This window comes from Emys orbicularis, chromosome 17 (assembly GCF_028017835.1).
Source record: "Emys orbicularis isolate rEmyOrb1 chromosome 17, rEmyOrb1.hap1, whole genome shotgun sequence".
Lineage (NCBI taxonomy): Eukaryota > Metazoa > Chordata > Testudines > Emydidae > Emys > Emys orbicularis.
This window is the reverse complement of record NC_088699.1, coordinates 11,220,269-11,235,779: the sequence shown is the minus strand read 5'-3', so window position 1 is coordinate 11,235,779 and position 15,511 is coordinate 11,220,269. Positions and strand designations below refer to the sequence as shown.

Below are 15,511 nucleotides of genomic sequence, written 5' to 3'. Positions count from 1 at the left end.
GATGGAAAGCTCGGGGATGGAGTTGGGGTGACCTCTGGTAAGCTGTATAGCATGTGTGTAGGTTCTTCTATTGTTAATATGTTTTCTCTGTAATGCTTTTACCTTAAGAACAAATGCGCTTGCTTAGAAAGAGCTGCGTGGGAACCCAAAACTGTTGGCAATTAACGCTGTTCATAACCTCTGGAGAGGAAGCTGAGATGGTGGCCTTTTAGGCAGTTTGGCTTTCTGAGGATATCACAATGCAGGCAGGGAACTGTGAAGACTGGAAAAAACCCAGTCAGGAGGGAGGGAGATGTGGGGGTCTGAAGGGATCCCGGTCAGGAGGGAGGGAGATGTGGGTGCCTTCGAGGGACCCCGGAGGGGGAATACAGGGGCAGTTGTCTTGGAATTCTGAACTATGGTATTCTGTAGCACTTCCTTATGTTTTACTGCTTGTGAACAATGTCACAATGCTGGGTTTGGAGTAGCCCTGGGTTTCTTGACACTGTCTGCATCAGCTCTTCTTAAACTCAGTTGTTATTTTTCTATCTTCTGGTCTACACTACAAACCTTCACTAGCACAGTATGTCAGCCAGGGGTGTGATGAGGCGTGATCCCTGACAGACACAGCTGTGCCGGCAAAAGCCCCTAGTTTAGATGCAGTTGTACCGGCAAAACTGTGCTTTTGCCTGTAGAACTTATTTACTCAGGGAGGCTGGAATAAACTATATCAACAAAAGCGCAGGTTTGCCAGCCTGAGCTGCCTCCACACTAGCAGTGTTTTGCCGGAATAGTGTACAGGTATAGCTGTACCGGTAACGCCTGGCCTCATATTTACACATGCAAACACTTCCTGACACGCTTTCTTTTCTTTCACTATGGAGCCTGTCCAAGAGATACCGCTGTTATTAGGCAGCCTCCTTTCCTTAGGGACTTCCCCAAAGTGCTGAGTACATTTCTGTTCCACCATGATTAGGAATCCAACTCTGCCCGGCAATTAATCCCTTGAGCGGTCACTCAGCGTTTCACTCTATTCTCTTCCCTCGCTTTTCTTTAGACTTTTGCATTTTCTTCTTCTCCTTCCCCCTTTCTCCCCTTAGGCATTTATACCAGCCTCGTCACCGTGGTACCTAAAGCCCCTTTCCTGCTCTCTTCTCCAAATATACCCATCTCTCATCTTGTTTCCTACATTAAAAACAGCAACCACCACCTATTAATACTGTTGTCAGGCCGCCCGTTTACTTTCCCCAGCTCAGAAGCATCATCTTAGGAAGCATCTCGTCTCTCAGCACAACGACCAGATTCTGTGCAGAGACACGGCCCAGTGGCACATGGCAATGCAGTGAAAGCATTTGCTGACAAAAGCAGTTACGGAGGTTGGAGAGCAGCCTGTGAAACGTCTCTTGCAGCTAATAAGGTCACGAGGGGCATTTGTCACAGAAATCTGAGCGTTCACCCTGAGTACTACCGGCATGCTTTCAAGAAGGCATGAACAGTAATGGACAGTGGCAGGTGAAGGAATTATCAAATGCTCTGGACAGAGCCGTAACAAGGAATTTTTGCAACCAAGGCAAGGGCCGGCTCCAGGCTCTTCGGCGGCGGGTCCCTGAGTCCCTCTCGGAGAGAAGGACCCGCCGCCAAATTGCCGCCGAAGAATGAATGAAGCGTCAGCGGCAATTCGGCGGCAGATCCTTCCCTCCGAGAGGGACTCAGGGACCCGCCGTCGAATTGCCGCCGAAGAAGCGGAGGCGGCAGAGCTGCTGCCGAAGCGCCGCCGATTGCGGTAGAGCTGCGCCCCTCCGCTTTGCGCGCCCGAGGCAACTGCCTCACTCACCTCGCCCTTGTTACGGCACTGTCTCTGGAGGAGGGATTCCTTGATTCAGGCCCTGATCCAGCAAAACCCTTAAGCATGTGCTTAATTTTAAGCATGTGAGCATTCCCATTGACTTCCATTCCATTGTTTTAAGTTAAGCATGTTCTAAAAGTACTTTGCTGGATTGGGACCTTTTGCAAAAATCTCTTCTACCTGATCCCCAGATCTTGCTTTGAAGCCAAACCCCTTTTCCCAAAAGCCACTCTTGAGATCAGCTTGGGTTCTCTGATCTTTCATTACTCTGGGGCATACTGGGCCATAGCCCATGCTATCTACAGCTGTAGGTAAGGTGCTTTTCTTTACCTTAAATGATTCCAAGAAACCTCCATGACCTCCATTCTCAAGCTTATCTTCCTCTGGCCCCAGCCCTAGCATTGCCTGTGTGTGTGTATGGAGCTCATCATGGAGATTGTCCAGCAATGCAGCTCGTGTCCGGTCCTGAAAGAATAAAAAGGGACACACAGTTGCTGGTGTGTGAATTGGGTTTGAAAGCCTCTTGGTGCAGAGGAACAAGGTAACATGGATGCAACAATGGCTCCGTGTGGTAGAAACAATCTTCTCAGCCCAGGACATTCAGGGAATCAGCATCTTATTGCAACAGCACGAGAATGTACCATGAACGTGACTACAAACTGCCTAGACAGCAAAATACTGAGGTGGCTCTTCCATTGGTTGCCCTGATGTGCTGACCCAGGTCAATAATAAAGTCTAGGTCAAATAGATTCCGGAGGATGTTCATAGACATTAACACAGTAACACAGCGTGTAACCCCCCTGCCTTCCTGATGAAGGATGAAGGAAGAGCATCTATTGTCACCCAGACAATATGGTCCAAATTGGGGCCCACACTTCATTATGTCATGGCAGCGGAGAACTGAGGGACACACACTCGGCCATATAAAAAAGATGCAGGGAGGGGAGACAGGTTGTGAACGTATGAGGCTTGTACCACATAGAGAGGTAAAAAGTTGGGGGGACGTGTTCCCATCATCCCCCACACCAGTGGTTTGCACCTATGCAGAGGGTCACTTTCAAAATTTCCCTTAATTAAGGAGGTACTAGGTAAGGGGTGAGGTTCTACTTCCCTAAGGAAAATTTTGACCTAGAAATTGCACTGGGGACATGGTAGCCCAGGAAGATGAATGGGTAAGAACTTCCTCCATTCATACACCAGTTGCTTCTAGTCTTACTCTGTCTTTGTGACTGGCCCAAAAGAGAGGACAGTGGTGGGGGAGAGAGAGGGGAAGAGACAGGAGAAAGAGAGAGAGAAAAAATATTTACTCTCCTTACCTCCAGCTTTGCAAACTTGTCAGATTTGCAGCAAGCATTTTCAGCATTGATGAGTTTGGTGAGCAGGAACTCCCTGAACTCTGTGTTCTAGAAAGGGATAAGTGAAGCGAGGTTGGTAAATCAAAACCATTTAAATACTCTTAGGTAGCTAAACTGTCCATAATCCTCCATGCCAGCAAATACATCTCGACACGTCACATCCTGGACACTTGAGCATTAGCGGCATGTTACAAATCCATCCTGCTTTACTTTTTTCTCCTGCATTTTATCAGAGACCTTACCAAATGAGCATTCCTTCCAGCGTCAGTGAAGACAAAGTGGGGAGGAGGTATCTAATAACAACAACCCTTAACAACCCCCCAGCCACAATTTCTTTAGGGAGTTCAAATGGAAGGGTGAGAACACCTTGGTCCCATTTGAAAGAAAACACCTTCAGCACTGCAGTGTGGCCTAGTGGATAGAGCACTGGGTTAGGCCTCAGAAGATATGGATGCTACTCCTGGCTCTGCCACTGGTCTCCTGAGTGACCTTGAGCAAGTCACTTTACCTCTTTGTGCCTCGGTTTTCCCATCTGGAAACTGGGGACAATGATACTGATCTACTTTGTAAAGCGCTTTGAGATCTACTGATGAAAAGTGATATACAAGAGCGAGGTATTATTAATAGTATGCTGGGCATTAGTTTATTCGTGACTCAGAGGGAAGAGTGCAAAGTGCATCACCTCTTGACTCAACACAACCATTCATTTTATATGCAAAAGTATATGCAACTGGGGGGAAATTCACCACTGTCCAGGTGTCAGTACAAGGTCCATACATGCAATTAAATCCAATGTAAGCCCTATTTTGAAGGCTTACGTGGATCCCAAGCCTTGTGCTGCTGATCTTCTACACAGGGACTGATTTCACTGTCAATTTAGTTACACACACACAGCCAATATGGGATACGCTCATGTAAAAAAAATATTTTAAATATATGTCTGATTTTATGTACACACAGATACTGCTATAGTGTGGGATATATTATAGATCATATTTAATTAGGAAATTAAACATACAGTACATCTAAATTAATTTGTTTTTCTTTAAAACAATATTTGTGGGTGTATTCATGTCTCATGAAAATGAAGGCTAAATAGCAATGACTAGAGCCATTCAGCATGGGCAGGCACTGGTTCAAGCCGCTCCAAACAACTCTGCCAATGCACTTTCTTCCATCCTAACCCTCCAACAGCTGCAGAATTCTGCTCCTTGGCATCTCTTGTACAGAGAATTGTGCCAAATTATGTGTTGGTTTGGACTAGATTCAGAACCTCCCACCAAATAATTTTCATTTGCAACTCAGGATTTTGCCGAGATCCTTAGAGATCAAAGGTTAATAATTCACTGTTCCACTGAATTGGGGGGGAGGGATAGCTCAGTGGTTTGAGCATTGGCCGGCTAAACCCAGGGTTGTGAGTTCAGTCCTTGAGGAGGCCATTTAGGGATCTGGGGCAAAAATCCGTCAGGGGATTGGTCCTGCTTTGAGCAGGGGGTTGGACTAGATGACCTCCTGAGGTTCCTTCCAACCGTGATATTCTACAAATTGCCTAGATCCAGCACCTGTATCAGCCAACTCAGCATAGTTTTGCTCACTGATTGATCGATATCAGCTGAGGATCTGGCCCTAGAGTTTTACTCTAGCTCTGACCTCAACCCTACTATATTTTACATAATAAACAGGTGCACTTTGAGACCGTTTGGGTAGATATTGGGTTTTAAAAACCTCCTTCGTTGTGCTTTCTGTTTCTTACTTTTTGAAATACTGGTGGGCTTGGCAGAGAAGGACCAAATGAAGGGACATCTTCCCGGGCAGTGACCGACACCTATTAGAACCAAAAGAAAGCAAGACTATATGAGTTACTCGAGCGCAGGTGCAGGTGTAGCAACAACATATTAGTAACGCCCAGAGTATTCACTTCTCTTGGAGTATCTCGGCGGCAATCCAGGCCAGGCTGCTAGCAAGACTCATAACACAGACGTGCTCCAAGGCATACATTCATTAAATGCATTGTATCCGTTTACGGCCCAGCCTACTTAAGGGGCATAAGACTACAATGGAGAGAAGCAGAGTGGTAGGGGCACTCGACTGGGAGTCAGGAGACCTGCATTCTATGCCCAGCTCTGCCCCTGATCTGCTGCGTGAACTCGGGCAAGCCTCTCTGCCTCTTTTCCCCCCTTATCTATTTAGCCTGTAAGCTCTTTGGGGTCATGGTAAGCGCTTACACTGTGGGGATGTGCTACGCCTGCCATAACGGGACTCTGGTTCTCAACTGCAAGCCTCTAGGTGCCGCTGTAATACAAATCAGACACAATAATAAACTCCTCTTACAAAGAAGCAGAAGTCAAATCCCCATTCTGAGACTGATTTCCACTTGTACTGAAGACTCACTGGCTAGAACAAAGTGTTTAAGCCAGTGGCATCGCTAGGAAACCCGGGTCCAATTCCTGAGTCCCCATCCTGTGCCCTCACCTCTAGGTCCCACTGCCTTATTACACTAATCACAGTCGTCTCACTGATGCCTTGTGCGTGCCCCCTTCTATTTGTCATAATCACTTGTTCTTTGGGTGTGAACTCTTTGGAGACAGGGACCATCTTGTTTACAGAGTCTAGGCCCTGATCCTTGACTGGGGCCTGTCGGCCCGATCACAGTGCCAACAATAAAGAATTACCCTGTCTCAGTGGTATGCAATGTTACCTTTCACACCTGCTCCTCTAGTGTACCCCTGCCCTAATCAACACACGTAGAGGGCTATGCGAGATTCTAGTCTGCTCCCGGTCACAAGCAGCACACACTGTACCCTCAAAATGTGGGAACAGGCTAATGTACCAAGCTGGCTGATAATTTTAGATCTTCATCTGACAAGTAAGTTGACATTGCTTGGTCAATAGACCGCCTGCCCCTTTAATTCTCTGGCCTGCTACTGATGTCTGCAGTGCTCTGGCAGTCAGCCAACTTGTTAGAAGAGTTAAGCAGGGTATAAAGATGGATGCTAGTAAATTTCAGGGCAGATTTGCCATCAAATTGGAAGGGGCTCTTTGGAAATGGGGAAAAAAGAAAGTAAGACACTAATAAATCCTGCTTTGCTACTTCCAGACCTGCAGTCACTGAGGCAGAATCGCCTGCTAGAGCCTAATGTTGTGAAATTATGTTTCCATTCGGATGATTTAATTTGCGTGGCTGGCTTCTGTTGCAAAATGTCCCTTTCAGTTCTAATAGATTTAACTCTTAAATGTTAAAAGCCAAAGAAAATCATCTGCTTAGCCAAGGAGCGTAAAGAGAGAAGCATGCAGGAACAAGCAGCTAAGTGCGCACGGCAAGCGTCCTTTTGACCTTTTGATCACAATTTGAATGCATGTGCAGAAAATGAAAGGAAGGGACAGTCCCTAGCAGATGGGGTGGGGTGGGATGGACACTATATCGCTGTGCAGAAGTTGCTGTAATAGTTAGACACTTCCTTTAAGAGCCTGAAGGCTAAGAAGACATGAAAAGTGAATCATTTACACTCTCACACAGGGTGGATTCACCTCTAAGTTCACTACCATGTCTTAGCACAATTCCAGCAGTGGGCCATGGTCTTTGTAATAATCTTGTTGCATGTTCCTTATTCTCTGGATAGAAAACTTGCAGGTTCCCTTGTAACACTACCAGTCATATCACCTTCACAAGCACAAAAAGTTTACCAAAAGGCTTAAGCAAAGGTTACTCTAGATCACAGCACTTGCCTTAGAGATATACCCATTCCCAAGGCTAATCATTTATTCCTGCATTAAATACATTAAATTTTATGGTTAATTGTATGTAGCTTTTAATTAGTTTTCATAGGAATTCCATTTTTGTTCACGGCTTCAAGTAATGTATTTCAATTTTAAAAACTATACCTTACATTCTCTCTTAATAGTTATCAGATAAAATATATATAGACATATTTTTATTCTGTGTACATTTGAGCACTGTGTAGAGAAGGCTATAAAATGTTCTAAGACAAATTAAAAAATTAAATAGCGCACTAATTTAATATCTTCCACTTAGAATTAGTATACTATTAGAGTTAAAACACTTATGTACTAGACATTTTTGTATACATTTAAATATATAATAATGGTTATATATAACATTTATGTACCTTAACCTGTGAACATAATTTGTTGGGGAAGAGTCAACATGGTTTTTGTAAAGGGAAATCATGCCTCACCAATCTACTAGAATTCTTTGAGGGGGCCAACAAGCATGTGGACAAGGGGGATCCTTGTCATTGCGGAGAGTTCTCTGAAAACATCTACTCAATGTGCAGCGGCAGTCAAAAAAGCGAACAGAATGCTGGGAATCATTAAGAAAGGGATAGCTAATAAGACAGAAAATATCATATTGTCTCTATATAAATCCGTGGTACGCCCACATCTTGAATACTGTGTGCAGATATGGTTGCCCCATCTCTAAAAAAGATATACTGGAATTGGAAAAGGTTCAGAAAAGGGCAGCAAAAATTATTAGCGGTATGGAATGGCTGCCATATGAGGAGAGATTAATAAGACTGGAACTTTTCAGCTTGGAAAAGAGATGACTAAGGGGGGATATGACAGAGGTCTAAAAAACCATGACTGGTGTGGAGAAAGTAAATAAGGAAATGTTATTTACTCCTTCGCATAACACAAGAAGTAGGGGCTACCAAATGAAATGAATAGGCAGCAGGTTTAAAACAAACAAAAGGAAGTATTTTTTCACACAGCGGACAGCCAACACGTGGAACTCCTTGCCAGAGGATGTTGTGAAGGCCAAGACTATATCAGGGTTCAAAAAAGAACTAGATAAATTCATGGAGGATAGGTCCATCAATGGCTATTAGCCACGATGAGCAGGAATGGTGTCCCTAGCCTCTGTTCCCAGAAGCTGGGAATTGGCGACAGGGGATGGATCACTTGATGATTACCTATTCTGTTCATTCCCTCTGAAGCACCTGGCATTGGCCACTGTCGAAAGACAGGATACTGGACTAGATGGACCTTTGGTCTGACCCAGTATGGCTGTTCTATGTTCTTATGTTCACTATTTATGTGTATACACAGTATAAACACAAATATGAAATATACATAAACAGACCACAAAAAGGTAAATAGTTTGTGAACTACTTATTTATTGTCCACAAATCTGAGGCATATGCCAGACTGACATATCTAAATCTAATCATGATTTTACTGCAGGAAGGATTAATTGTTGATTGTCATGACTGTCTCTTTTCATGTAGGCATAGAGGAAAGTAAGCAAGTGCTTAAACTTTAAGCATGTACTTAATTTCCATATGCTTTAAATTAAGTAAGTGCTTAAGTGCTTTTCCTTAGTATTTACAGTATTCAAGATATTTCCTATAGTCAATAAAAGGAAGTACAAGGGGATATTGTATACTCCCATTGACTTCAATGGGTTTTTGATTGGGCCCATAGCAAGGTTCAAAGATTTACATTCATAGTTAGCTTTATGTATTGTGAGTCATCTTAATCACAAAATTAAGCACTCAACAGTCTTTGCAGCATCAGGGCCCTAATCTATTTATCCAAGTTAAAACTGGTAAGTTTTTAAGGGTGACAACTGCACATCCATTGTCAGATCTCAGGTGGACTCGCAGAACCAAAATTCAGCAGTTTCACTTTCAGAATTCTCTTACCTTGTAAGATTCATTGTCTGTTTCAGGGCTCTCCACTTGCACAACAATGTATGCATGCAGGAAATTTGAGGCAATCATATCTGGGACAAATGGAGTGTTTTCTTCTTGAAATATAATTGCCACTATGTCGTTACCAATGTGTCTCTTTCTCTGGAGCTGAATGGAGAGCATAAATGTTCGATAGTTAAAAGTAGGCATTCAGATGTCTCCTGAAAACAAATATCTACTTTGCATGAGCAATTACTTAGACCAAAATTTTCAAAGTTGGGTGCCCGAAGATAGACCTAAGGACAGAGTGGATTCTCAGTCACCTGAAGTCTTTAAATCAAGACTGAATATCTTTCTCAGAGGCTATAGCTCAAACAGAAGTTATGGGCTTACTATAGAAATTATTGGGTGAGGTTCTATAGCCTTTATTATGCAGAAGGTCAGAGTAGATGTTCATAATCGTCCCTTCTGGCCTTAAAAGCTATTAATTTAATTCCCTACATTCATATTTAGGCCCCTAAATAAGTATCCTGATTTGAAACTGAGCCTCCACTGCTCCCAACGCCCCTGAAAATGAGGCCATTTCAGTGCCTAACTATAGATTTAGGTATCCAACTTTAGGCACCCAAGCCTGAAAATTGTGACGTCGCTAATTACATTAGGTCAAAAACATGCAGGGATTTTTAGATTAAAATCAGCACCTGTTAAATCTCTGCTGCTCAATATTTAAGGGAAATCACTTGGGCCTGATCTACACACATTGTACCAGTTTAACTATATCAGTTAGGGGGCATGATGGTTTACCAGAATACTTATACTGGTACAACCCCTAATGTGGGCACAGATATACTTGTATAAAGGTGCCCTATACCAATATAACTTATTCCCCTTTCTGTTCAGGAATAAGCTATACTGTTATAGGGCACCTTTATACCAGTATAACTTCATCCACACTAGTTGGTTTGTGCCATTTTAATTATAACATAGTTAAAGGGATACAGCTCTGTATGTAGACAAAGCCTTAACTTTCTTAACCATGCCAGTCTCAAAGGGCTTGAATTTAGGGACTATAAAACCACACCGTTTAAAATGTTCTAGGTGGCACATACAAACGTAAAAGGTGCCTACTGGAAATGAATGTTCAGTTTTTCATTCATTACAGATACCCAATGTCCATTTTAATAATTCCAAACTCATCTTCAGTTCTAATATTTAGCTTTTCCTTTCTGTTTAAAAGTTTCTCTCTAAAGCAAGGTCGGCTCTCTCTCTTACCTGTTGTGCATCTCCTTCAGTAAAAGGCAACTTTGTGGAGACATGAAACATAATCTCTCTGTCCCTGAATACAGTGTACACAGACTCGGTACCAGTCTGACCATGCATTACATCCAGGCCCCCTCGGAAACTAGAAATAAAAGAAAATGTTGGAAAGAACTGAATAAATACTAACAGAACATTGACCCAAGGCCATAGCTTGTTGTTAGTTGTCTATATCATTAAATAATTTATCTCCTGTATGCATCTCTAGTTAGCTAGTTAGTGATATAGACAACTAACTCATGTATCCATATATAGTTCGTTATTGTTGTTATAAATAATTAGCTGATATATAGTTAGCAAGTATAATGATTAGTAATCTGGAGCTCTGGATATACGTTAGTTTAATTTTCAGTGGTTTGGAATTCAGAGAAGCGTCTGACACCAGATCTTTAATGTAATTATCTGAATTTTCCAAGCCTACAAAACAGCCTCTCTTTCGGTATTTAATCATTTCCAGCCCTAGTCTCAGGCCGAACCTGGAAGCCCCAAACTGTGTGAAAGCAGAGGGGCAAGACAAATTATCAGAATGTTTCAGAAACTTAAAAGAAAAGAAAAAAAACGGTCCACAGCTAGTAGTAAAAATGAGCGAAAGTTTGGTTGGGTTCAGTCTCCATGGGCTACTCAGTCTTTAGCTTCCTTGCAGAGACAGCCAACAAGGCTAATAATTGGTTCCAATTCTGATAGTGTGATGTGGACATAGGAAATAGCCATTGAGGCCTGATCCTGCAATCTTTATGCATGCATAACTCCTGTTGAAGCAAACAGGAGGGCTTGCAGGGTCAGGCTTCACGCCACCTTTCTAGCTCCCTAAACCTGCGCCCATTGGAGCAACCCTCAAGGTTGCTCTAATGTGCACCCAGCTACCATTAGATACAAGGGGCCATTCCGACAGCAGAGGTGTTCCAACCAGGCCCTCTTCCCCAGACATGCCCCCTATGACAGGTACTATGGGGCCAGTGGCATGTGACTTGCTATTTCAGATTTATACTACCTGGGGATTCTTCCTTACTAGTGAAGCCAGCTTATCATCCCTTTTGCAATGATGGCGCAGAGCAAAAAGACAGGGATGATCATCTGATACCATGATCAGATACATTTTGTTCAAGTTCTGCAAATTCATTATAGGTTTGCAACACACTTAGAAAAGTACACGAGAACATGCTGAGTGTGTTTTCCATATGGATTAGTGTCATTTGTGACTGAAATGACACTTGGTGTTTTAAAACAAAGGAAAGCAAATTTGCTACTCGTTTTTTCTTTGCCGTTCTGACCCCTTGAGTAGCTCCCCGGGTTTTGAAAGAACAGCCACAGTTATATTTGTTTCTGGTTTGTACAACACAGTCCAGCAATGAAGTGACTTCTGTTTCTAAGGCATTGGATGTTTTTACACCTTAAGTGGTCTTTTGTTACATTTATTTATAAAACGGTTTCCTTTATTTTCCTCACCCTTTGAAATCCTGGAGTGTTATGGTTTCCCCTAGCAAACTCAAGAAGTTCGTGAAAGCAGGGCTCTCTTCATTATTCCCAAACAATTCTTCCTCTAAAGTCTGCAAAATACATCAACAAGTAAAGTAAAAAACTCAGGCTAGTTTTCACTCTAAAGATGCAGGGGCCAAACTGAAAGTTTAAAGCCACATTAAAACCAGAGATGGATGGTGTAAATAAGGGTTGAGACATCAGCACTCCCAAATGTCAGGCTTTTGTTACTCAGGATGGGCCTGATTCTGATATTACTTTCATCAACATAAATCAGGCGCAACTCCGCTGAAGTCAATGGAGTAACTCTGGTGTAAACCCAGATCAGAATCAGACTCAGGTAGCACAATCTCCACCTAGCAAAGTAACTTAAATGAGCATACTGTGGTGGGGTGCGTAGGCTGGGCCTACTGGACGCAGTATGGAGAGAATTCATACTCTCTCTGAGCAGAGAAGCTACCACAGGTATCAGCCTTCAGGAGCTGGAATAAATTACTCTGTTAAGGAGGACAATGAAAGAAATGAATGCATGGGACTCTGAGAACTGGGTTGGTTGGGGGTAGATGTAATAAGGGGATAGCTATACTGCTTACTTATGAGAGCACTTTTTTGCCTTTATTTCTTTGGGTATTTTTCCTCAGAACTAGAGTTTGTTGGGAAATTTCCAACACAACATGTTTTTCATCAGAAAAACTCAATTCATCAAAACCAAACCTGTTTGCAAAAAAGGATCGGCTCTGACAAATCTCCCAGTTCCAAACAGTTTTTTGAAAAAGTTCTCTCTCAAAAAATAAACCTCTTAAATAAAAACTAGCCACATGGCAATAACAGACAGGTAAGTGAATGCACAAGTCAGGAAACAATGGAAAAGTCACTTTCCTTTGATTGTTTCTCTCCTTCTATATGTGGTAGTCAGAAAAATGAGTTTGTCCGCACATCATGTTGGCTGAAGCAGTCAGTGCTGATGGAAGCCTATGGACACTGATTTATCTTCTGCTTTCTAAAAGAACCCCAAAAAAGCAGGCTTGCCTGTCTTCAGCAATCAACCTGAATCAACTATGCTGCTCTTATCTACACATGCTCTACTTCCACAGCATGCTGAAAGCCACTGGGCTGGAGTCATGTAGTACAGAAGTACCAGGCAGAGGAACAGACCATGGTATGATTCGAAACACCTGACATGGGGGGGTGAAGTCCGCTGAAGTTTGGCTGAAGCTTCTAATCGGCAATCTAACATTTATACCACCCTTCATCCTGAAGGATCCCGCAAGTGCAGGAATCACTTTTCCCAGCACTGAAATGCAATCCCCTTTGCAGGGAGCCATGACAGTTGTTTGTTATCACACTGCAGTATTAATGCTGCACAGGTTGGGAAGTGAGAAGTCCACCGTGTTCAGTTGAAACTGCAGGGGGATTTTAGGAAAACAATTCCAAAAGCTACCGTATCACCCTCCTCAAAACCTACCTCTGCTGTGATGCCTTCAAATCATGCCCTTCTGGAATTAGTTAGGCAAGCAGCAAGACAAGTGTTTACTTTTTCTGCTAAACTCTTCCTTTTTGTTATCTCATGCTCCCTCTTTCCCATTTGTCTGTTTGTCCACCAGTCACATCCTCTCTGACACTTCAAGCATATGTTCCGTGGTGCAGGGCCGCCCAGAATGGGGGGGCAAGTGGGGCAATTTGCCCCAGGCCCCGGGCCCTGCAGGCGCCCCCACGAGAGTTTTCAGGGGCCCCCATGAGAGTTTTCGGCGGGTCTTCGGCAGCAGGTCCTTCAGTGCCGCCGAACACACCCGGAGCGTTTGAAGGACCCGCTGCCGAAGACCCGGAGTTTCTTCCGCAGCAATTCGGCGGCGGGGGCTCCTTCCACTCTGGGTCTTTGGCGGCAATTCGGCAGCAGGTCCTTCACTCGCTCCAGAACCCGCCGCCGAAGTGCCCCAAAGACCCGGAGTGGAAGGACCCCCGCCGCCGAAAACCCCAGGCCTCCTGAATCCTCTGGGCAACCCTGCCCTGGTGCAGGAAGTAAGGCCAGATCCTCAAAGGTTAAGGTGGTTAACTCCCATTAAAATCAATGGGAGTTAGGTACCTACATACATTTGAGGATCTGAGCCTTACTTCTTTGTTACTTGTCTGTAGAGTGACTAGTAGAATGCAGCCATGATCCATAATTTGGTCTCCTAGATGCTATTTACCACAATCCAAACAATAAATAATATTTACAACAGATAGGTTCACAATAAGCCTAAAAGCCAAGACATTCTTATTAAAAGTCCCTGCAAGAAACTTTAGAATCAAATAAAAGGAAGAGAAAGTATGGCTAATATTAAATCCAAATTAATACTTCATTGGAACATTGGCGTCTTAATCATCTCCCCTTTGGTATATTTCATAACAAAGGGACCTTAATTATGGTCTTTGCATTAGTTATTCAACACACAATACGATGAAATATGGAAATATAATTCAAATGCCTGTCAGAATAATATCTGCTAAATTATAAGATTCATCTCTGTCTGTATTGCACATGCTAAACTCCTAGGTTAATGAAAGCATTTTCAGTGAACGCATATCTCCATAGTCTAAGACTTCCAATGAAAATATAACTGTTTGGCTGTTTAAACAAACATCTGATTAAAAAAAACCCATGGCCACTAAAATGCATTTTCACATTAATTTAGCTTGGGGTTTGATTTATATATTCATTTATTTTTGAATCATATCATTTATTAACGAGCAAGGGAAATGTGCAAGTAATAAGAAACATATTATTAGAATGAAAACACGACAACATAATTACAAACATTTAGAGGTGCTGAGCACGGTCAGCCCCCATTGACTTCAGCTGGAGTTTTGGGTGCACAGCATTTAAAAATCCCACCCCCTAGCTACTTTCTAGAATATGCTTAATGACAATACAATGGGGTTACTTACCTGTTTAAACTTTTGATAAATCACACCAAATTTAAATGTGTTATTAACCTCATGCTCATCATAAGACACTATCATCTGGGATGCCTGGAATAAAACATAATTTGAATGATTTAATTCAGTAATTTGTAGAACCGGAGTCTAAAATGTTGCATAGATAAAAAATGGCATTAAGGAGAAGCACAATTTAGACTGGAATGGTAAAGTTCTGTAGGCAGGGTAAATAAGTCTTCCATGTCTACACAGCCCTAAATTCTTATTGGTCACTTGTTCGTGGCTCAGTACCGTGGAGACTCAGGGCCAAGCAGTTTAATAGTCATTAGAGCTACGCAAATAATTAATTTTTTGATTGACTGGCTGAACCAAAAACATTTTAAAAACCCAAATGTTTTGGATAAAACCAAAACAATTTTTTTATTCAATTTTTTGGCAAACCATTTGGTTTTGGTACTGATCAAATGTTTTGTTCAACCTGGAACAAAATGAATTGCTTCATCTTCACATTTTATTTTATTTTTTTTTTTTAAACAAAACTGAAGTAAAATTTGAAAACAAAGTCATTGCAAATGAAAAAATCAAAACATTTCATTTCGAAAACAGCAAAACAAAACATTTCTATATTCTCAGAATTTGCGTGGGCCGTGGTTGATGGAAATAATCCAGTGAATTTGACACACATTTGTGAAATGTTTCGGTCACCCAGAATCTGCATTTTTTGGCCAAAAAAATTCCACCCAGCTCTAGAGGTCACTGCCCCAAATAGCTGCCAGTCTAGAGGCACCAGAGAAGACAAACAGTACAAGAATGGATGGGATGCATGTAGAGTGGACATCATCAAACAGGGGCTCTCTTTTCCTGTATTTCTTGGAAGTGGAAATTGAAGGAGTTTGGTTTATGAGAGAGAAGTGGATATTCCAGGCACCTGGGGCAGTGTAGAAAAAGGCATGGAGATGGGCCTGGCT

General features: G+C 42.6%; 1 protein-coding gene across 1 annotated transcript in view; it reads right to left on the bottom strand.

The window, feature by feature from the left end:
* RAP1GAP2 (RAP1 GTPase activating protein 2) overlaps positions 1–15,511 on the bottom strand; it is a 241,779-nt gene that overhangs the window by 14,425 nt on the left and 211,843 nt on the right. Inside the window, exons 12-18 of the mRNA XM_065418511.1 lie at positions 14,553–14,636; positions 11,595–11,695; positions 10,104–10,233; positions 8,844–8,999; positions 4,934–5,005; positions 3,142–3,228; positions 2,156–2,290 (exon numbers count right to left, since the gene is read on the bottom strand). Coding sequence (XP_065274583.1) covers positions 2,156–2,290; positions 3,142–3,228; positions 4,934–5,005; positions 8,844–8,999; positions 10,104–10,233; positions 11,595–11,695; positions 14,553–14,636 — 765 coding nt within the window. The remainder of the gene's footprint in view (positions 1–2,155; positions 2,291–3,141; positions 3,229–4,933; positions 5,006–8,843; positions 9,000–10,103; positions 10,234–11,594; positions 11,696–14,552; positions 14,637–15,511) is intronic.